Genomic DNA, 22,669 nt, shown 5'->3' with positions numbered 1-22,669 from the left:
ACATAGACATCAGAAGGGGGCAGAAAGAGTACCCCTCTGCTAGTCTTCCAGTTCAGTTCAGTTCAGTTCAGTCGCTCAGTCGTGTCTGACTCTTTGTGACCCCATGAACCACAGCACACAGGCCTCCCTGTCCATCACCAACTCCCGGAGTCCACCCAAACCCATGTCCATTGAGTCGGTGATGCCATCCAACCATCTCAGCCTCTGTTGTCCCCTTCTCCTCCTGCCCTCAATCTTTCCCAGCATCAGGGTCTTTTCAAATGAGTCAGCTCTTTGCATCAGGTGGCCAAAGTATTGGAGTTTCAGCTTCAACATCAGTCCTTCCAATGAACACCCAGAACTGATCTCCTTTAGGATGGACTGGTTGGATCTCCTTGCAGTCCAAGGGACTCTCAAGAGTCTTCTCCAAAACCACAGTTCAAAAGTATCAATTCTTCTGCGCTCAGCTTTCTTTATAGTCCAACTCTTATATCCATACATGACCACTGGAAAAACCACAGCCTTGACTAGACGGACCTTTGTTGACAAAGTAATGTCTCTGCTTTTTAATATGCTGTCTAGGTTGGTCATAACTTTCCCTCCAAGGAGTAAGCGTCTTTTAATTTCATGGCTGCAATCACCATCTGCAGTGATTTTGGAACCCAGAAAAATAAAGTCAGCCACTGTTTCCACTGTTTCCCCATCTATTTGCCATGAAGTGATGGGACCAGATGCCATGATCTTAGTTTTCTGAATGTTGAGCTTTAAGCCAACTTTTTCACTCTCCTCTTTCTTTAGCTGGATATTATATAGCTACTAGAAATGGCAGCCCACTCCAGTGTTCTTGCCTAGAGAATCCCAGGGATGGCAGAGCCTGGTGGGCTGCTGTCTATGGGGTCATACAGAGTCAGACACGACTGAAGTGACTTAGCAGCAGCAGCAGCAGCAGTCTGCTAATTAAAGAAAGGAAATGTCTCAAAACTCAGAGAATGGCACCAGGCCCCTCACCCACAACATGCATTTTGAGATAACATTGGCACCAGGTGAGTCATGCCATCCTTAAAAGATTGACATGAATCTTGAAGAAAGGCAGATTTCCATACAAATATATAGTTTCATTAACATAGATTAGGAGAACAAAGTATGAGTATAACATACTGGTTTGTCAAGTCAGTTCTGAGCCTTTAGGCAGAACCGACTTGAAGACAGAGTCTAGGGTAAATACATAGTACATTAACATAGCTTAAGACAAACATTTCTATAAGAAAAATGCATTGGTTAGCTCAAGGTTTGAAAAAAGTTAAGTTCAGGTGGAACCGGGTATCATTATGGCAACACAGAATTTTAAGAGAAACCCCTTTTTAAATTTGTATAGAGAAGGGAAAAAAATATAACACTAGTTTGTTTCCTCCTGCCACTTAAGAGAGAGATTAAAAATGTCTGACACGTGCAAACTATTTCCTCCATTTGGAGACCAATGGCCTTCCTGCTTGTTACCCTCTCAGGGGCCCATCCAACACAACAAGAGACCAGGATTTAGGACATCAGACTGAATCCCAGTCCCTCCCAGTTTTGGAACTCTTCCTCCCATCGAGTGGAAGGGAAGGTACTGCTCCCTAAACAAGGACTCAAACCCCCTTTAGTGTGAGAATCAACCAGTATCCTTGTCAGTGGGCCCCTCCCACCCCCATCCCAGTGTGGCTTGGGCCCCCACAGAACTCTCCAGATTGTATAAGGAGAATGGTTCACAGAAACTTCCTAAATGGGATGGCTCTGGCTATAGATCAGGCTAGAAACTCCCACATTGTGGCCATCAGGGTCCGAGCTGGCTCTGGATGGGGGTACAGTGGCGGCGGGGGGGGGACAGCTAGAACTCAGCAACCTTCCGAGCTTCTAGCACATACGTGCATGTGTGCTAAGTTACTTCAGTCATGTCTGACTCTTTGCAACCTTAGGGACTGTAGCCCCCCAGGCTCCTCTGTCTGTGGGATTCTCTGGGCAAAAATACTGGAGTGTGTTACCATGCCCTCCTTCAGGGGATCTTCCTGACCCAGGGATCAAACCCACATCTCTTATGTCTCCTGCATTGGCTGGCAGGTTCTTTACTACTGAGCCATCTGGGAAGCCCCTTCTAGCACACAGTAGGTGCTAAAATTAAAGAACAACCCAGCCAGGGCATGAGAATCAGTCTGAGTACAATGTCTGAAGGTTGTAGGGGAAACTCAAGGCAGATTTGATACAGAATGCAATATCTAGGGAGGGTGGGGAGCAGGCCTTGGCATTCAGTGGGAATCTAGTCACCCATCCCACAAGCCCATACAAGGCATGGGGTCTCAGCACAGTTCTGACATTGAGGGAAGGAAGGGACTGGCAGGAGCCAAACCTGCCAACTGGGTCCCCAGCAACCAGCTGAGACTCGGGACTAGATGGCAGGTCCCCTGGGTAGGGGGTGAAGCTGATAGATAGATCAAGGACAGTGGCCACAGGCACAATGGCTGGTCAGGAAAACCAGCCCCTTCTGGTGGGGGTACAGGGGCAGTGGAAGGTGGGAGGCCCCCATGGCCTCTGGGGCTCAGCTCATTCCCAGCCTTAGGTGCAATGCCCAGGGCAGCATGTACTTTTTGCCGTGCCCACTCATACTGCTTGCTGAGGAGGAACCTCCTAGTGCCCTGTCAGGCTGGGTTCACATTGATTCCAGAGCTGGGCCAAGTTTGAGCCGACAGAAAGTCTTTGATCATCCTTGCGGACTGAGATAGGCCTGGGGCAGGCAGGGACTGACATATGAATAGCTTTTCCTTCACTCAGAGTTTAAAGATGACCATGTGTGCCTTTATATATCATGTACAGACCACATGCCTATGGCCTGCACAATTTGCATTTTTACAGACCTGGCAATGGCAAAAGTCTGCTAAAACTGCTTTAGTGTATTTGTTTAATATGACTGAGAACTTATGGATGCCAAGGTCTGAGTGGGAGCTCCCCTAGCTTTCTTAAGCCCCCTCCATGGACAGGTATAAGTACCTAAAGAGAGCTGCAGACCCCCCCTCCCTGTTCCCAGTCCAGGGAGACAGTTTCTTGTTCATAGCCAATGATAATCAAGGCTGCCTCATGGAAACAGTGGGGCTCATCCACCATTGGTCTTTGGATGTTGCTAAGTGCTTTCATTGGTCCGTTCCCCTATCTCCCTGGGCCCTGCATTCCTAGCCTTTTAAGGTTTGGAGTTTCTTTTCTCCTAGGCCTGCCCACAGCCCCATCTGATAGGTATAACACCGAGTCTCTTAGACAACACAAGACAGCCTATCTTCCTGGAAAAGCATCGACCCTAAAAAGCCATCCCTAAAATTCTCACAGTACTAAGGCAACTCCAGATATTCAGAAGAAGGCTTTGATCAGGCCAGGCGTTGGAAATGGCAGAAATCTTGTGCTTCCCAATTCCCACATCTTTAAACAAAAAGAAAAATACTCTGAGCTCCCTGAGGGCTGATGTGAGAATGAGCTAATCAGAATGATCACGAATGCACTTTGCCAATATAAAAGTGAGCTGGCAGTATTCATGATCACTAAGGAATCTGGCCCACTTCCTCCTCTTCCTGTGGTTACGAATGCAGATAGCTTATTAAAGTTGAGAGTCTGGTGGCACTGATAAATGAGCCATACCTTCTGGATTCTGGCTTCCAAATCCTGGGCTGAGGATTATGTTCCCTTCTCTGGTGACATTTCAAGGACAGACACTACAAAGAGAGGAGTTTAGGGGTCACCTTTGCCCTGTGTTTCTGCTTCTCAATGTCTTTACCTTGCTGGAAAAGCCCCTAGTGCTGGCTCAGAACAAAATTTAGATGTAACAAATAAATGAGTTCTCCTGTGCCAGCTAGTTTAAGCCAGAAAACAATGTTACCAATTTAGTGTTGTTATTATTATCAGGGTTATACAAATGGGAAAACAGGTTCAGAGAGGTTAAATGACTTCTCCAAAGTCACACAGCTAATAAATGGCAGAGCTGGTATTAAAATTCCAGGTTTTTTTTTCAAAATGCAATGTCACATGCATACACTCCAGCTGTTATTCATACTGAAAGTGGTAAAGCTGAAACATGGCTGCCCCCTTAGTTCCCTGCTTCTTATACACACTCACTTCATCATTCTTTTTGCCCACCATCCTGAAACCATACCCAGGAGCCCACTTTCCCTCATGCTTCCCCCAAGGGATCTCCTCCATTATACTGCCCTTACTTGTGTTTGAGTATTTCTCAGTAAATGTTGGCAGACCAAGCATGGGGAGAAGGGAGCTGGCATCCATTGTGTCTCAGTTTTGCAGAGACTTTGCTCAGTAAACTGTTCTACTAAAACCATCAACATTGGCTGTGTTCACTGTGTTCCCATTCTCAGGGCCTTTGCATTCTCACTGGGAACAATGGATGTGGCCATAGAATAAAGCTTTCTAATGGTAGACCTTTAGGCAACGGCCACTGAATAACAGAGGAGACACTTCTGGGCCTTTCACTTGCTCTCTAAATCTTCTCTGCCTATATTGAGCCTGGCCCTGACTGTAAGTTTTTTAGCTCGTTAGTTGTCTCCCCATATTGTGTTCCAGGGAGTCCCAAGTGTCTCAGGATTAGAAGTATTAGTAGATTTCTCCCAACCATTGTGAGGTACAGCATGCTGGACTGGGCACAGAGAAGGTGTGCCTGGATGCAGCATGGCATCTGAAGCCAGCTCCTAGTGCTAGCTGCCCTTGGTTGCCCAGTCAGTTCAGATCAGGAGAGCAAGTCAACGTACGGTGAAGAAGAGGCAAGATGGGAAGCCAAGAGTGTCAGGAGGAAAGGGTTGCCAACTTTGACATGCAGAAGAATGCACTCTGAGGGCCCCAGGATCCAGCCCGGCAGTGGCCTGGAGCCTTCGGTGTAGGGCTTCCATCCTGAAACAAACCCTGAGCTATCCAACCCAGACTTGGCTGTCCAGACTGGTTCAGTGCCACTGACACTTCATTGCCCTTCACTGCGCCCTTCACACTCAAGATGATGATGATGATAAGCAATATTTATTGAGTGTCTATTCTATGACAAACACTAAGCTAAACACTTTATGTGGATTAATTCACTCAATCCTCACAACAACTCTATACAGTAGATATTATTTTCTTCCCATAATACAGATGAGGAAGTGGAGGCACAGGGATTCACTTTCCACCACTTGGGTTTAAGGAAAGGTAGTTAATAGGATGGGATGCCATCCAAAATAAAGGTAAGCAGGGGCAACCTTGAGAAAAGACGAAGGATCTGTCATCATTCAGGGAAGAAATGAACTCACAAAAAGCAAATACAGATAACTTTGTTGGTGGGAGGGGCAGAGTGACAGAGTTCCCATCTGATGGCTACCACTTTCTCAGAATTAAGAGTTCGTATTCTCTTGCTTGAGAAGGGACGACATGGTCCCACTGCAATCTTGGGGAGAGGGCTGATGCTCTATCCCCACTGTTTCCAGTGCAGATGCCCTGGCACCCTCAAAAGCTCACATGGGGATGGCGGTAGGCGAGCCTTTTATTTCTTCTTCAGAGTGGCAGAAATGTCATCAGCATCTCCTTTAGGCAACACCAGGGAGTGCAGCAGCTTTTTCTAGCCTCTGCGTCTTTGGACTTTACTTGACCTCTGTTGGGAGGATAGAGAAGCATGTACCTCCCTAACGGAGTCAGTTGAGATGTTCCTGATAATAGAACACAGAGTCCTTGCTTGTAGAATAATATTCAAAATTCACCCAGGAACTGATTTTCACAAATTGGCTCCACCTACCTTCGTGCCAAGGAAGGGCCTGCTGTGTTCCAGGGCAAGATGGCCTGACAGGGGCTGTGAAACAGGGATGGCAGCAAGGGTGGTGACAGTTCCCTCGGCAGGTGGCAATAAGTTGCAGAATGGTGGGAGACTAGTAAGAAACTGGTTGTCTTGAGGGCTGGTAGGGGGTTCAGGACTGCTGCCTATGGCAAATTGTGCCCTGCACCTGCACAAGGGTGCCCAAGCAAATAGGGACTGAAATCCAGCCCTGCATCTGGGGGCCATTTACCCCAACTCTCCTCGAAGCATCGCAGCTCTCTAAATTGTGTGCCAGCTAGAGAAGGCACCTTTCTCAAATCTGCACAAGGGTGCCATTAGGAGCTAGCAGTGCCCTATGGGCATAAGACCATCCTCCCTCCCTTATTCTCTCTGGTATCCATTTTGCTTCTAAGAACCCCCTCCCCATACATTTTTTAGGGACACTTCCTGCCTGAGCCTACTGGCTCTTTCCTCTTCCTGGAGCCTTACTTCTCTGTAGCTCTATCACCATTCCTTCTGCTGATGCCTCAGACCTGGCCTCCAGCTCCTATCTTAGGCAGCAGGAAACATTCCCTGGAAACAATGCAAGCAGCTGCTTTGGCATATCTGAAATCCAGTGACTTAGGCAATCAAAATGACACAAAGCTGGGAACACTCAAGACTTCTCTTTTCCAGCACTCCCTTTCACTCACTTAGCAGATAGTGAGCATTTCCTCTGTACCAGGCACTTTTCTACGCACTGGGGACAGATCAGTGAGCACATCTTGCTGGAGCTCACCTTCTAGTTCTAGCGAGATCACATTCCCTTTGATTTCACCGTCCTTCTCTCTTGATCTGATGACCCAAAAGCTCTCCTATTCTCCTTCTCTTCCAGAAGTCCTCCTCATGGTCCCTGCAAAGGCTGGACCTGCCACCTTGGCTATGGCAGTCAGACACCCTGCAGGGTGAAGCTGATTCTCATGTGGGGAATATATGTGTAAATTTTGCTCTCCAAGTGCCTTTGCATCCAGGCCTGGCAGTATGTTCCAAATCATAGTTCTCCACCTTGGGTCACTTTTGTTCACTTTTATTTATTGTTTTCTTGACTGAAAGCTAGTGAAGCTGGGTGCAGGCAAGTGTGGCACTGAACCCAGGCTCTGTAATGTGGCTTTTATTAGAAACTGTGGGATCATTTTTCCTCTTGTTTTTCCTAATTGTGGCTGTGATGTCCTTCAGTACAGGTCTGTGGGCTTTTAACTGGTTGAATGTGGTAGTGGCCAGCTCTGTCTCTCATCCCAAAATGAACAAATGTTAACATTTGTGTCATGTTTGCTTGAGATTTTTTTTTCTAGCAAAATGACACATTACATATCCCATTCAAGTCCCTGTCCTGTCCTCTCAGTCCCATCCTTCATTGCCTTGACCATAATATGTATCTCAGCCATGTTTGTATGTCCATATATGGTGTGTATATTATACATTTAAATGTTTTATATATTTAAAATTTGTCATAAGTGATATTCTTTGTGAAGTAGCTCTCTAAAATTTACCTTTTGCACGCAGCACTGTATTTTTGGTCTCTATTCTTTTTACACATATAGATGTAGGTTGTTCATGGTAACTGCTACATGGTATACCATCAAATGAATAGTAAAATCTGCTTCTCTAATCCCCAATGACAGAAACAGGTTGTTTCTATTTCTTACCATTGCAAACTATGCTGCAGTTAATGTTCTTGTGCATATTTCTTCATGTACATGTAGAAATTTCAACTATATGTACCTAGAAGTCAGATTGCTGGCTTAAGGGGTATGTCTATATATTGAAAAACTGCTCTTTAAGATGGCTGTGCCCATTTACAGTTCCACCAGTAATACACAAGAGAACCTCTTCCCCTATGTCGACATCTGCATTTCCCACAATGACAACACGTCCCAGATAATGTCATGCCACAGGATCACCTCCTAGCTGACCCAGCTGTCTCTTGCTTCTCCTATGTCACTGCCAGTCTTTAGTTAAGATTTCCTTCTCCACAATGCATTCCTGGTTTATACCTCCAGCTGGAATTTAAGACCCTCCACAGGATGCATCCAGGCAACCTTTCCAATATCATTCCCTACCACTTGCTTCCAGCAGAGTCTTCTAATTGCAGGTCTCCAACCATGCATCCTGATCTGTTACCTATACACCTTTGGTCATGCTACCATTCCCTACACCTAACCACAGTGTTCATCTCCACCTTGGAAAATCTCATTTATTCCTCACAGTTTGCCTCAGTGACATCTTCTCTGGAAGCCAGACCAGATACCTCTAGGCAAAGCCCCCTCTTGGTTCCTAATGCACTTGATACAGTATTTATCTCAGCAGCTTGAAAAAAATCCGACATTAAGAAAGCCTCTTGATTCTTGCTTGGAAAGGAAGTTTGGTGAGCATCGATCTCATTTTGCCTTGTTTTTTTAATAATTTCTTCAAGAAATTAAAAATATAAATCACATTCCCACTACATCTGGGCCAGGCACTGACTGGTGGCTGAGCCCAACTGGGGCCCCCTTCTCCTGGTGCTCCCAGTGTGATGGGATGAGGAGCAACACGTGTGCCTATCATCCTCTGAGAAAGCTGGGCTCTTGGACCTCTGGAGTCATGCCTGACTGGATGCCCAGTTCCCAGTTTATGTCCCCAGTGCCTGACACTGAGGAGGAAGGAGAGTGAGCTTGCTTGTGTGCAAGGTCAGGCACTGAAAGGCTTGGAAACTGAAAGGGAGAGAAGCAAGCCTCAGTTATCTCACAGAGGTGCCAGGAGGCCACCAAGCCAACCCTCCTGGGAGTTGCCTGGAGGCCACACAACTTCTGGAACAAAGCTAGGAGTCTCAAGTGAAGGAAGTGGGCTTGGAAGTGCAGGAGAGAGTGGGACAGGGACCTGGCTACTCTGTGACCCTCCCCACTCCTGCCCTTCCAGTCCACCTTCCCCCCATGTCTCTCTCCCAGTCCTCCAGGGTCACAGGGCACTCACCTGCCTCTCCAACTCCAGGCTGATGCCCTGGTGGTTTTGAAGCTTGGCATTTTCCTGTGTGTGAGGAGGGAAGCCCCCCTCCAGGTTGTAAATGGAAAAGGCAGCTGGTGTCCTTCCCCGAGCCACCCATCTCTCTGGGTTTTCCCTCCACACTGCTCAAGTAGCAGAACTGGGGACATGTCACTGCCCTGCTCCCTGCAGCCCCTCTGCAGACACTCCATTTCCAGGTTGCTAACTGAAAAGGAGAATTTTCTCTTATTAACACCTGTTGAAGGTGCTGGTGTGGTCTGGCCCTCTTGGCCTCTTTTGGAGATGGCTTGATTTCTACTTGCCAAAGGCAGCAGGGATCTGATGTGAGCCTTTCCTGTGGGGAAACATTTCCTGCCATTGCCCAGTCCGATTGGTACCTTATTTAAACAGTGTGTCCCAAATTGGGGAAGGGAAATGAAAAACAATACTCTTCCATGTTGGGAAGAACATAATGGCCAGAATTGAATGTGAGCCCTGCCTCATTAGGAATTGAGAGCAGCAAACCAGGAATTAGGAACCTATTCTTTAGTCAGTCACTTCTCTCTACACACACCAGGTTTCTGGGCCATTTCTTCAGAGTTGAGGGCTGCACCACCCCCTCTTCACTAGATTCTTACAAGAGCCTCCTCACCAATTTGCCTGTCTTCATTCTCTCCCCATCCAGTGTTCTCAATTCTGGAGATAGAGCTCTCAGTGGCTCCTTATTACCTTTGGCACAATTTCCCAAAACTTGAAACCTCAACCACTTTCATGAGTTGAGATGCCTCCCAGAGGTATAGGGGAACTTTTCCTTTTATTTTTCCTTATGTATTTATTTTTCTGTACACTAGAGAAAATAATAAGAAGCATATCAAAGCCATGATTTTACAGAGATATTATTGCTTAAGATGAAGCTGAAGTTCAGAACCAGACTGGCAGAGCTGAAAAAGGCCTAGGAAATCATCTCACCCACTCACATGTCTTTGCCTTCACTTCAATTCTCATGTCTACATCCCTGTCTACATCTGCCTCCTGAACTTCAAGCCAACCTTCAAAGCCCATCTCAAAAGCAGCTTCTTTCACGAGTTGCATATTATCTTTCCCAAACTGGGAACTTTATAGGCTTTTTTGTAATAAACTTCTCATTCAGGGGTCCACTCCCCTACTCCCATCTCATGCTCAGCAAATAGTAAGTCTCAAGCAATGTTTGTGGGAGAAGTGAACAGTCTTACCATCTACAGAAACACAGAATATATCTGCCCCCCCACCTTGGGTGAGTCCCTTGAAGGCAGCTTGAGAGCAGGGACTCCACCTAAGGACAGAATCTTCAGTAAGGCCTCACTTATTGTAGTTGTTGTTCAGTCACTAAGTCGTGTCTGACTCTTTGTGATCCCATGAACTGCAGCACAACAGGCTTCCCTGTCCTTCACCATCTCCCAGAGCTTGCTCAAACTCATGTCCTTTGAGTCGTGATGCCATCCAACCATCTTATCCTCTGTTTTCCCCTTCTCCTCTTGCCCTCAATCTTTCCCAGCAACATGGTCTTTTCCAATGAGTCAGCTCTTCACATCAGGTGGCCAAAGTATCAGAGCTTCAGTTTCAGCATCAGTCTATCCAATGAATATTCAGGGTTGATTTCCTTTAGGATTGACTGGTTTAATCTCCTTGCTGTCCAAGGGACTCTCAAGAAAGGCCTTACTGAGCACATTCTTACTAAGCAGCCAGGTCTGCTCTGGGTGCTGGGGATACAGCATAGCCCTCTTTCCAAGGAGACTCCACAACCTATTTTCACTGTATCGGAAGCAGAGTAATCCTGCTTGCACACATCAATGACAAGTTCTAGTACCATTTGGTAAGTTGTTCTAAACTGGCTGCTTTTAGGCGAGTTCAATAAGCTTTAAGAGACCCTCTACTCACACCTCCCCAGTACAATAAGCAGGACATTTTCAAATTCTCCCTTCGGTGAGCCACTTTTGTAGTTGTCTGAACTGATCCTTGTTCTGTGATTCTTAATCACTTCCCTTTCAGAGAATGACATGTTCTTCTGGTTACCCCCCTCCTTGTCTTGAGTAGAGATGATTTTCCTAATTATAAAAGTAAAATATGCCTCTTTTTACTTATTGGGAAAGAACTTATTACTTAAAGCTCTTCTTCCCTCCCCCAGATCAGGTGAATACTCATCTATATTCTCCCTTAGTGGAGAGGGGAATGTACACCAACCTTGACCCATTCTACTCCTCTTCCGGCCTCCAGGCAGCCCCTCCCCCTGCGACGAACACAACCTTTCTTCAATGGAGGCCAAAGCAATCAATTAGGCTGAGGCTTTAAATATGCTAATGGGTCTATACCCCAGTTACTCTTTCAGCCCCTTTGACAAAGGACTGAGTGGTGAGGATCCCTCCCACCAACTTTCTATCTCCTGCTTTTTAACCTCCTTCTCAGTGGGGAGAGGGAAGAAAAGGAAAGTGAGAACTAACTTCAAGTATTGGAAGGCTATCTTGCTATTACCCTGTCTCCAGTGTATGCTTTTCTTCCCAGTAACTACATTTTCAATTAGGTTCAAATCCAGTGCTCCCTGTTAATGGAAAGTCCCTGATCATCTGAACACTCAGGCCTGAATCGAAGTCATGTGGCCAGCAGCCAGAGCTCCCCCAGCAACCGCCAGGCCAGGCTCCTGCATCTTCTCCAACACAGTTGCCATGGGAACTGGAGCACTAAATTGCTTTCTGTGTTTGGAAGCTGAAGACCTCAGCTTTGACGCATGTAGCCCAGGAATCGATTGACCTTCCATTAGGTTTTCGTTGTTTTCTTGAGGCATCTTTTGGTTGTATCTTGCCCATCCCTCTTGAGGAATGCGTTGGAGGGAGACCCAAGCATTAACTCAATTTTTGTAAAAAATGATTTATACCTTGACTTATTCCAAGAAGGATTTAAAGTGGCTTATGAAGGTACACCCAGTACTTGGAAGGAGCCTAAACATTAGCTGTGTGAGAGAAAGATGAGGCAAGGGGAAAACAAGGGTAACTGGTGAAGAAGTCCCTTCTTGATAAATGTGAATCTTGAAATTTGGCTTTAAGCTTTCATGTCAGATAACAGAAAGGAGAGGCATGATCAGTTATAAAGTGAAGAAGTGAAGTGAAGTCGCTTAGTCGTGTCCGACTCTTTGCAACCCCATGGACTGTAGCCCACCAGGCTCCTTGGTCCATGGGATTTTCCAGGCATGAATACTGGAGTGGGTTGCCATTCCCTTCTCCAGGGGATCTTCCTGACCCAGGGATTGAACGCAGATCTCCTGCATTGTAAGCAGACGCTTTACTGTCTGAGCTACCAGGGAAGCCCCGATCAGTTATAAGATTCACAGATAAAAGCAAATCAACTACTTAGTAAAAGCACAAGTGTTCCAAACCTCGAGACTAAAAATATATCTGCTTTTTTTCTGGAGACTCTGACAAAAACTTCTTATCTTTTTATTCCTGTTACCCAGCACTTGAACAAATGGAGACATATTCTAATCTTAGTAGATGGCCTTTTTTCTTCCTTTTCCACTTTTGTTATTATCATTGTTAGATAAGTAAAAAAAATTGTAACAGGGAAAGAGTAGAAATGGTCTGAATAACCATAGAATGCTATGCAGCCTTAAAAAATGAGGTGACTGTGCTCAATGAAAAGTGTAAGGTGCCAAAAATATGTATAGATGCTATCATCTAATTTCTTGTATATGCACAGGACATCTCTGGCAGGATGTTTAAAAAACCAGGCAAGGGCTCAAGGAGACTCACTTTTCTCTGAATTCACTTTTGTACTCCCTTAATATTTATGCAGTGTATATGCATTAACTATTCAAAAAAACATTTTTAAATGAGTAATACACATACATTTAGGAGTGGTTAGAAGGTAGATAAATGTGGAGAAATTTAAATGTAGAAAATAACACAATCTTTACAGAAATTTTACCACTTAGATCTGACTACTGTTAATCTTTTATTTTTTAATGCAGACTTTTTCCCTTGTAAATAGGTACAACCTTTCTGCAGGGCATTTTAGAAAGCCTTAAAACACGTATACCCTTTGGCCTGGCAATTCTACTTTTAGAAATGCATGCTAAGGAAATAATCAAACAAATGCCCAAAGATTCATAAAAAGATGTACATCAAAATGTTGGTTATGATGAGGAGAGAAAGGGAACAAATTCTAAATTCCCTACAGTAGGGAACTAGCTAAGTTAGTTATGGAGCAATCTTATAGTGAGGTACTGTGCAGCTGTTGAAAATGAGGATGGAGATCTCTGTTTACCAGCAGAGCTCCTAGACTATATTCTTATCAGTATATTCTCTCAACATCCTGTACCTTCTTCCTTTCCTTGCAATTATCATAGTTTAATTATATTGGTATTTATGTGCTCACTTAACACACACCTCCCCCCACCTCTTTCTCTCTCTTTCTCTCTCTCTCTCTCTCTCTCACACACACACACACACACACACACACACTCCTAGGCTGGCAGGTCCATGAGGATAGGGACTATGCCTATTTTACTCTTTATGGTATCCCAAGATTTGCAATCTTTTTGCACATAACAGACATTCAATAAATATTTGTTGACTAATTGACTAAATAAATGAATGAAAAACCAAGGCAGTTTTCCTCCCATCCATCTCAAAGGTTCCTCAGTCTCCAGCTGGTCCTTCAGTGCTGCCTGGAATTGCTTCTTTCTCTCTAGTCTCTATGGCAGCTGCTTCACATCTTCCCTGGCTCTTCAAACCCCAACTACATACCATCTTCTAGCAATGATCTCATCTCCTACTTTCCAGAGAAAATAGGAGCCAGCAAGTGGAACCGCCTACCATGCCCTCCCCTACCTTTCTGGACAAGAGGACAGTGGTAACCCAAGCTAGTGCATACTTGGTAGATTGATAGAAGGCAAAACACAGATGTTCCATCCACTTCTTTCTCAGGACATCTCTCCAGCCATCCCCCTTGCTTTTCACCATGGGAGCTCTTGAAAGAGTAGACTATTTTCCACCTCGCGTTCACTCTGTCCTTATTTGCAACTCAAGGGCACAGTTAAATATATTGCTCTGCACACTATTATCTATCCATGCAAGGTTCTTTAAATTTTTGTTCACTCTTATTTTATCTTTCCCTTTCACCTTGAATCCCCACTACCATCCACTCTCTAGTGGGTTGGTGTATGTTCTTGGAAATACACACATACCTCGGAGATGTTGTGGGTCCAGGACCAGAACACTGCAATCAAGCAAGTATCACAATAAAGTGGGTCACACAAAGGTTGTTTTTTTTTTCTTGGTTTCCTAGTGCGTATAAAATCTGTTTACACTATACTGTAGTCTATTAAGTGTGCAATAGTGTTGTGTCTAAAAAAACAAGAGGTACATACCTTAATTTAAAAATACTTTATGACTTAAAAATGCTAACCATTATCTGACAATGCTGAGTTGCCACATACCTTCAGATACCTTTTTTGTTGTTGTTGTTAAAGAAACAAAAACAAAAAACTCACTATTGGGGACTTCCCTGGTGGACCAGTGGCTAAGACTCCACACTCCCAATGCAGGGGGCCCAGGTTCAATCCCTGGTCAAGGAGCTACATCCCACATGCTGCAACTAAAGATCCTACATGCTGCAACTATGACCCTTCACAGCTAAATAAATAAAATTTTAAATAAACACACTATCTTCAAAGCACAATAAAGTGAAGCACAATAAAATGAGGTTAAGCTGTATGTCTCTGAAAAATACGTAGTATTTTATTTTTATATGTGTTTTAAATTTACATAAGTGGTATTGAGCATACATCATATTCTGTTTCTTTTTTCCCTCACCACTCAGGTTTTAAAGTTTCCCCTTGCTGCTATGTGCACATCTAGTTTATTACTTCTGACACAACATGCATCCATCACATTTTACTTCTGTTCCTCTAAGACTTGACATCTTGGTCCTACCAACCTGCTATGACCACAAATAATACTGCAATAAACCTTCCTTAAGTTACCCCCATGGACCTGGGCAAGAATTTCTCTAAACCAGCAGTTCTTAAAGTGTGGTCCACAGACCCCCTTAGAGTTACTGGGACCCATTCAGGGGACGTGCAAGGTCAGAGCTATTTTCAAGATAATACTGAGGCATCATTTGCCTTTTTCATGAGGCTGGTGTTTGCACCAAAGGCAAAACGGCTGGCTCATTAGTTTGGATCAGAGCAGTGGCACCAACTTGTACTAGCGGTCATTGAGTACTTCATCACCACACACTCTCAGTTATTTTTAAAGTCAGTTATACTGAAGAATGGCTTTGATAAAGCAGTAAAAGTTGTTAATTTGATTAAATCTTGACCCTTGAGTTCAGATCTTTATAATTTTCTGTGTAACGGAACGGGAAGAACACATGAAGCACTTGTGCTGATGCCGAAGGCTGATGTTGGTCTTGAGGAAAAGCACTTGTGCAGTTGTTTGAGGTGTGAGCTCAACAGGCCTCTCTTTTCACAGAACATCATTTTTACTTAAAAGGACAACTGACAGGCAAACTATGGTTATTCAGACTTGGGTACTTGGCAGACATTTTTTCAAAAATGAACGGAGTGAGCCTGTCACTTCAACGAAAACAGCTGACAGTGTCTGTTACTAAAGATAAAATTTGAACTTTCAAGTGATAATCAGAATTTTGGAAAACTTGTTCCTGCTACAGCTGGCCTGACAGCTTCCCAATACTTGAAGGCTTTCTCTGCTTGCCCCTTAATTCCTTATGACCCATTGAGATTATCAAGTCCCTCTTCCAGAAAATCCTTGGGTCAAGGGTACCAGCTGCCTGCCTGATTACCAAGGGCCCTGTGCATACTAAGGCCCCTTTGTCCACCCAGTTGCAGGAGGGCACTGGTCTGCATGGTAGGTGCCTCCCTGAAAGTTGGTCTAGTGCATCAGGAAGGCTGCCACTGCAGAGCCAGGGAGAGACACAAAAAGTCAGGACTCCAAATGTAAACATCAGTACTCCCTTCTCTTCCCATCTTTCCCCCTCAAACTGGACTGGCTCATCTAATTTTTGCCTTCATATATCCTGAGAGGTAGTGACTGCTCCATACGGAGCTCCAGCCCTGCCCTCCTCTGAGTTCCAGACTGCACATCTTCACTGCCTCCCAGACAGCGGTGCCCAGAGGCCCCATGCACACCCAGTGGCCAAGCTGCGCTCTCTCCCAGCTCCCTACACCTGCCCCTCTTCCAGAGCCACCTAACTTGGAGGATGGCACCACCCATTCTACCCTCATGTCACTACTGCTGTCCGTTCTTCTCTGCAACCCAGTGCCAGGAGAGAACCAGGGGAAAGGATCAGATCCTGCCAACCCAGGGTGCTGTGTTTTAGGGAAGTTAGGCAAATCTGCCAGCCAAAGGTATTTCCCCCAAGACACAGGCTTTGGCCCCTGGGAACCTGGAAGTGAGCTCGGGGATCTTCATCAACATACACAAAACCAGCTCACACCTCTCTGCCCCCTGCCTCTGGGAGATACCCCCACGGGCTTGGGCCTCTCTTGTTGAAGCAGCCCTTGAGCTGATTCAGGTGCCTGGCTGCCTGTTGCCATGGCAACGTTCCAGCGTGCTTTGCATAGTGACAGGGATGCTAGGCTTTGCTAACAAAGTACTCTGTAAAGGACTTCATGTCTTTGGCAGGAACAATTCCGCCTTCTTTTTCACATGTACAACTTTGGGGACTGAAAGGGATTTGGCAAGTCATTTCCCCTGCCTTGGCCTGCATCCCTGGGCTTTCCTTGAAGGCACAAGTTGGCAGCTTTTTATTTTTCTCTTTCCAAATATACCATCACCACCATCCTCCTGTCCACTCCCTCTCTAAAGGAAAGAATGGTTTTTCCCTTACTTTGAGCTCTGGTGAACTCAACATGTTTAAGAAACCGGGACAAATGGACTGTTTTAATCATTTATATACCCTTGGCTGAGTGCTGGGTCAAATAGTCTTCAATCCCCTTTTCATTGTGGCTTTTAGGATTGAAACAGGAAGACCCTTTATTGTCTTGGTGAATGAGTCCCTGGAGCAGGAAACAGAATTAGGATTCTGAGTAGGATGGAAATGTGTAGCCAGGCAGACCTGGCTGAATCCTGCTTTTATCATTTACAAACTGTGTGATCTTAGACAAGCTAACTTCTCTTGGCCTCATTTTCCTCATAAATGCAGTGGGAATGGTAACACTGGCCTTTCAAGAGCATTACTGTAAGGCTGTCAAAAGGTTTAAATATATCTTATGCTTGCCTGCTTCTTGCTGGTTTCATTGCCCTGACCCTAGTCCCTCATCACTTGCCTGGATGAGTATGGTAGCCTCTTCACTTCCCCATTTCTACTCAAACCCGCATAGTAAAAGTCGCTCAGTTGTGTCTGACTCTTTGCAATCCCATGGGCTATATAGTCCATGGAATTCTCCAGGCCAGAATACTGGAGTAGGTAGCCTTTCCCTTCTCCAGGGGATCTTCCCAACCCAGGGATCAAACCCAGGTCTCCCGCATTGCAGGTGGATTCTTTACCAGCTGAGCCACAAGGGAAGCCCAAGAATACTGGAGTGGGTAGCCTATCCCTTCTCCAGTGGATCTTCCCAACCCAGGAATCAAACCAGGGTGTCCTGCATTGCCTTCTTGACAGGCAGATTCTTGACCAACTGAGGTATGAGGGAAACCATTATAAAGGCCCCTATGGTGGCCTTTAAATTTTTTAAATCAAATCTTGTCACTCTCTAGTTTAAAACTCTAACAGTTTCCCATTGTACTTAAAATCCCCCCTCCCCCACCTCCTCCAGCCTAGACACGCTGGCCTCTTTCCATTTCTCAAAAACACTAAGATACTTTTCACCTCATGGACTTCGCATTTTTGTTCCCTCTGTTGGCTCCTGGCCATCCTCAGTTCTTAGCTCAGGGAGACCTTCCCTGACAACTTATTCAAACTAGCTCCCCACACCCACATCCATGGCTCACCATCATATTGCTGTGTCATAGCATTTTTCACAAGCTAGCCCTACCTTCGGAGAAGGCAATGGCAACCCACTCCAGTACTCTTGCCTGTAAAATCCCATGGACAGAGGAGCCTGGTAGGCTCCAGTCCATGGGGTCTCGAAGAGTCAGACAGGACTGAGCGACTCCCCTTTCACTTTTCACTTTCATTCATTGGAGAAGGAAATGGCAACCCACTCCAGTGTTCTTGGCTGGAGAATCCCAGGGACAGTGGAGCCTGGTGGGCTGCCATCTATGTGGTCGCACAGAGTTGGACACGACTGAAGCGACTTAGCAGCAGCAGCCCTACCTTGGTCATTTGTGTCTTTGATTAGTGTTTGTCTCCTCTGACCGGACTGTAAACTCCTTGTGTGTGTTCTGTCTATCTCTCTGTCTCCCAGTGCCTAGCACAGGGCCTAGACATTATAAGCTCAATGAAATCTATTGAATGAATGAATGAAAAGGGCATGCAGAGCACTGAGAACAAAGCCTGAAACAACACATGCTTATTCCTCTCCTCTGGTCCTTCTTCCGTCACCTGGCTGTAAGGCTGGGTGGTTCACTAGACCTGTGACTTCCAAAGTGGGCGCATAATCCATCAAGGCAGGAACAGAATATTAGCATTCCTATTAACATTCATTTTAATCACACCTGAATTTCCATATTTGTTAATGTTTTATCATTTATAAGATTGATTAGCACAGTATTACATGAATACCATTTATACATCAATATACAGATGATGGAGTATGGACTCAAGAAGACTGGGAGACACAGATGGTGGGAGGCACACTGTCAAGCTGTTGGCAGCCTGTGGACCACAGATAGGTTGGGTTGAGCCGGCAGAGAGGTTTCCCAGATTGGACATTGAGTGCTTGGGAGCCAGGGTCAGACGTGGGCAGCATTCACACTCTGTTGCTTGCCCCAGTCTACTTCATACATTTCTCTGCACATTTCCAGCCCTGGCTGGGGTTTTGCTTGCAAGTCTCTAGAGACTCTTCTACTCTGGAACTTGGTACTAGTCTATTCCCAGGGGCAAGTATATTGGAAAAACTGAGGTCTGGGAGCCTGCTGAGGGCAGCAGCTAGGACCTTTCAGCCTTGCACCCTCTGTGACCAGAATACTGCCTAGAACAGCATAAGTGCTCAGATCATTCAAGAATGCATTTGTTGACAAATTTCAGTGCCTAGGACAAGTCCTTTCCAAATGTCGGAGCTGAGAGGACCCTCAGGAAGCAATTAGGTCCATATATTTCTCGGACCAAGTGGGAACTAAATGGGGCTCAGAGAGGCCCAGGACCCACCCAAGATTATGAAGCATCCAGCCAGCTCCCTGTCCCCCATGCTAGCCTCTTAGCTCAGCCTCTGGGATGTATGTACGTTTATGATCCAGGCTGCTTCCACCCGCTTAGCCTGTTACTCATCAGCACCAACTCTCAGAAGGTGCTCTGGTTTTCTTCCTGGGACAGGCACCAAAGAAGAAAACGTGCTCCAAATTACACATCCACAGCCTCCTGCTTTCCCTAATCCCACTTTCTATATAGCCACACCCTCCCTTACTTGGATGTTAATGGCATCACCAACCTTGTCACATGGGCCCAAGATACAAAGTGTTCAGCTCCCTTTGAGCGAGGGCCTGTTTTAAAAAATGTGTCAGCTGTTTTTTCAAAAATAAATGTTATGGGTAATTAGCATACACACCAAAAATGCATACATCAGAAGTACACATCAAAAAGTACTCACATTGATAACAAAGTGAACACACCTGTGTACCCACTACACTGGTCAAGAAGTTGAGCCTGACCGGGACTAAAGTAGCCCTTCTCAAAATACTTTTTGGCCATTATGGCAGGTCTTCTGGCCACAGCCCTGGGAGGAAGGTGTAAGTAACTCAATATACTTTAGAGATACTGAGTTATTTCTTTTTAATTTATTTTTTTAATGAAGGATAATTGCTTTACAGAGTTGTGTTATTTTCTGTCAAACCTCAACATAAATCAGGCATAAGTATACATATATCCCCTCTCTTTTGAACCTCCCTCCCATCTCCCACCCCATCCCACCCCTCTACATTGATGCAGAGCCCCTGTTTGTGTTTCCTGAGCAATACAGCAAATTCCTGTTGGCTATTTATTTTACATATGATAATGTAAGTTTCCATGTTACTCTTTCCATACATTTCAATCTCTCCTCCCCTCTCCCCATGTCCCTAAGTCTATTCTCTATGTCTGTTTCTCAATTGTTGCCCTGTAAATGAATTCTTGAGTACTATTTTTCTAGATTCTGTATATATACGTTAGAATATGGTATTTATCTTTCTCTTTCTGACTCACTTCACTCTGTATAATAGGTTCTAGGTTCATCCATCTCATCAGAACTGACTCAAATGTGTTCCTTTTTATGGCTGAGTAATATTCCATTGTGTATATGTACCACAACTTCTCTATCCATTTATCTATCGATGGACATCTAGGCTGCTTCCATGTTCTAGCTATTGTAAATAGTGCTGCGATGAACAATGAGATACGTGTGTCTTTTTCAATTTTGGTTTCCTCAGGGTATATGCCTAGGAGTGGAGATGCCGGGTCATATGGTGGTTTTATTCCCAGTTTTTTAAGCAATCTCCATACCGTCTTCTATAGTGACTGTATCAGTTTACATTCTTACCAAGAGTGCAAGAGGTGTCCCTTTTCTCCACACCCTTTCCAGCATTTATTGTTTGTAGACTTTTTGATGAGGGCCATTCTGACCAGTGTACGATGATATCTCATTGTAGTTTTGATTTGCATTTCTCTAATAATGAGTGATGTTGAGCATCGTTTCATGTGTTTGTTAACCATCTGTTTGTCCTCTTTGGAGAAATGTCTGTTTAGGTCTCTTTCCCACTTTTTGATTGGGTTGTTTGTTTTTCTGGTATTGAGTTGTATGAGCTGCTTGTATATTTTGGAAATTAATCCTTTGTCAGTTGTTTCATTTTCTATCATTTTCTCCCATTCTGAGGGTTGTCTTTTCACCTTGCTTAGAGTTTCCTTTGCTGTGCAAAAGCTTTTAAGTTTAATCAGGTTCCACTTGTTTACTTTTCTTTTTATTTCCATTTGTCTAAGAGGTGGGTCATAGAGGATCTTGCTTTGATTTATGTCATCGAGTGTTCTGCGTATGTTTTCCTCTAAGAGTTTTATAGTTTCTGGTCTTACATTTTGGTCTTCAATCCATTTTGAGTTTATCTTTGTGTATGGTGTTATATATGTACCTCAGATATGCAGATGACACCACCCTTATGGCAGAAAGTGAGGATGAACTAAAAAGCCTCTTGATGAAAGTGAAAGAGGAGAGTGAAAAAGTTGGCTTAAAGCTTAACATTCAGAAAACTAAGATCATGGCATCTGGTCCCATCACCTCATGGGAAATAGATGGGGAGACAGTAGAAACAGTGTCAGACTTTATTTTTGGGGGCCCCAAAATCACTGCAGATGGTGACTGCAGCCATGAAATTAAAAGACACTTACTCCTTGGAAGGAAAGTTATGACCAACCTAGATAGCATATTAAAAAGCAGAGACATTACTTTGCCAACAAAGGTCCGTCTGGTCAAAGCTATGGTTTTTCCAGTGGTCATGTATGGATGTGAGAATTGGACTGTGAAGAACGCTGAGCGCTGAAAAATTGATGCTTTTGAACTGTGGTGTTGGAGGAGACCCTTGAGAGTCCCTTGAACTGCAAGGAGATCCAACCAGTCCATCCTAAAGGAGATCAGTCCTGGGTGTTCATTGGAAGGACTGATGCTGAAGCTGAAACTCCAATACTTTGGCCACCTCATGCAAAGAGTTGACTCATTGGAAAAGACCCTGATGCTGGGAGGGATTGAGGGCAGGAGGAGAAGGGGACGACAGAGAATGAGATGGCTGGATGACATCACTGACTCAATGGGCATGAGTCTGAGTAAACTCCGGGAGTTGGTGATGGACAGGGAGGCCTGGCGTGCTGCAATTCACGGGGTCACAAAGAGTCAGACACGACTGAGTGACTGAATTGAACTGACTGATGGTGTTAGAAAGTGTTCTAATTTCATTCTTTTGCATGTAGCTGTCAAGTTTTCCCAGCACCATTTACTGAAGAGGCTTTCTTTGCCCCATGGTATATTCTTGCATCCTTTGTCAAAAATAAGGTACCCATAGGTGCATGGGTTTATTTCTGGGCTTTCTATCTTGTTCCATTGGTCTATAGTTCTGTGTTTGTGCCAGTGCTGTGCTGTCTTGATGACTGTAGCTTTTTAGTATAATCTGAAGTCAGGAAGGTTGATTCCTCCAGCTTCATTCTTCTTTCTCAAGACTGCTTTGGCTATTTGGGGTCTTCTGTGTTTCCATATGAATTGTGAAATTTTTTGTTCTAGTTCTGTGAAAAATGCCATTGGTAATTTGATAGGGATCACATTGAATCTTACATTGTGTTTGGTAGTATAGTCATTTTCACAATATTGATTCTTCCTACCCAGGATCATGGAATATCTCTCCATCTGTTTATGTTGTCTTTGATTTCTCTCATTAGTGTCTTATAATTTTCTGTGTACAGTCCTTTTGTCTCGTTAGGCAAGTGTGTTCCTAGATATTTAATTCTTTTTGTTGCAGTGGTGAATGGGATTGATTCCCTAATTTCTCTTCCTGATTTTTCATTGTTAGTATATACAAATGCAAGTGATTTCTGTGTATTGATTTTGTATCCTGCAACTTTGCTAAATTCACTGATTAGCTCTAGTAATTTTCTGATACTCTCTTTAGGGTTTTCTATGTACAGTATCATGTCATCTGCAAACAGTGAGAGCTTTACTTCTTCTTTTCCAATCTGGATTCCTTTTATTTCTTTTTCTTCTCTGATTGCTGAAGCTAGGACTTCCAG

General features: G+C 44.6%; 1 protein-coding gene across 11 annotated transcripts in view; it reads left to right on the top strand.

Annotated features, from left to right (window-relative positions):
• NHSL2 (NHS like 2) overlaps positions 1–22,669 on the top strand; it is a 307,579-nt gene that overhangs the window by 182,282 nt on the left and 102,628 nt on the right. For 3 of the 11 annotated variants that reach the window (XM_043896856.1, XM_043896858.1, XM_043896857.1), the window contains exon 3: positions 6,657–6,726. The exons of the other annotated variants lie outside the window; for them this stretch is intronic. In XM_043896856.1, coding sequence (XP_043752791.1) covers positions 6,657–6,726 — 70 coding nt within the window. The remainder of the gene's footprint in view (positions 1–6,656; positions 6,727–22,669) is intronic. 11 annotated transcript variants of the gene reach the window in all.

The sequence above is a fragment of the Cervus elaphus genome, chromosome X (genome assembly GCF_910594005.1).
Source record: "Cervus elaphus chromosome X, mCerEla1.1, whole genome shotgun sequence".
NCBI classification, from domain to species: domain Eukaryota; kingdom Metazoa; phylum Chordata; class Mammalia; order Artiodactyla; family Cervidae; genus Cervus; species Cervus elaphus.
This window is presented reverse-complemented; position numbering and strand designations above follow the sequence as displayed.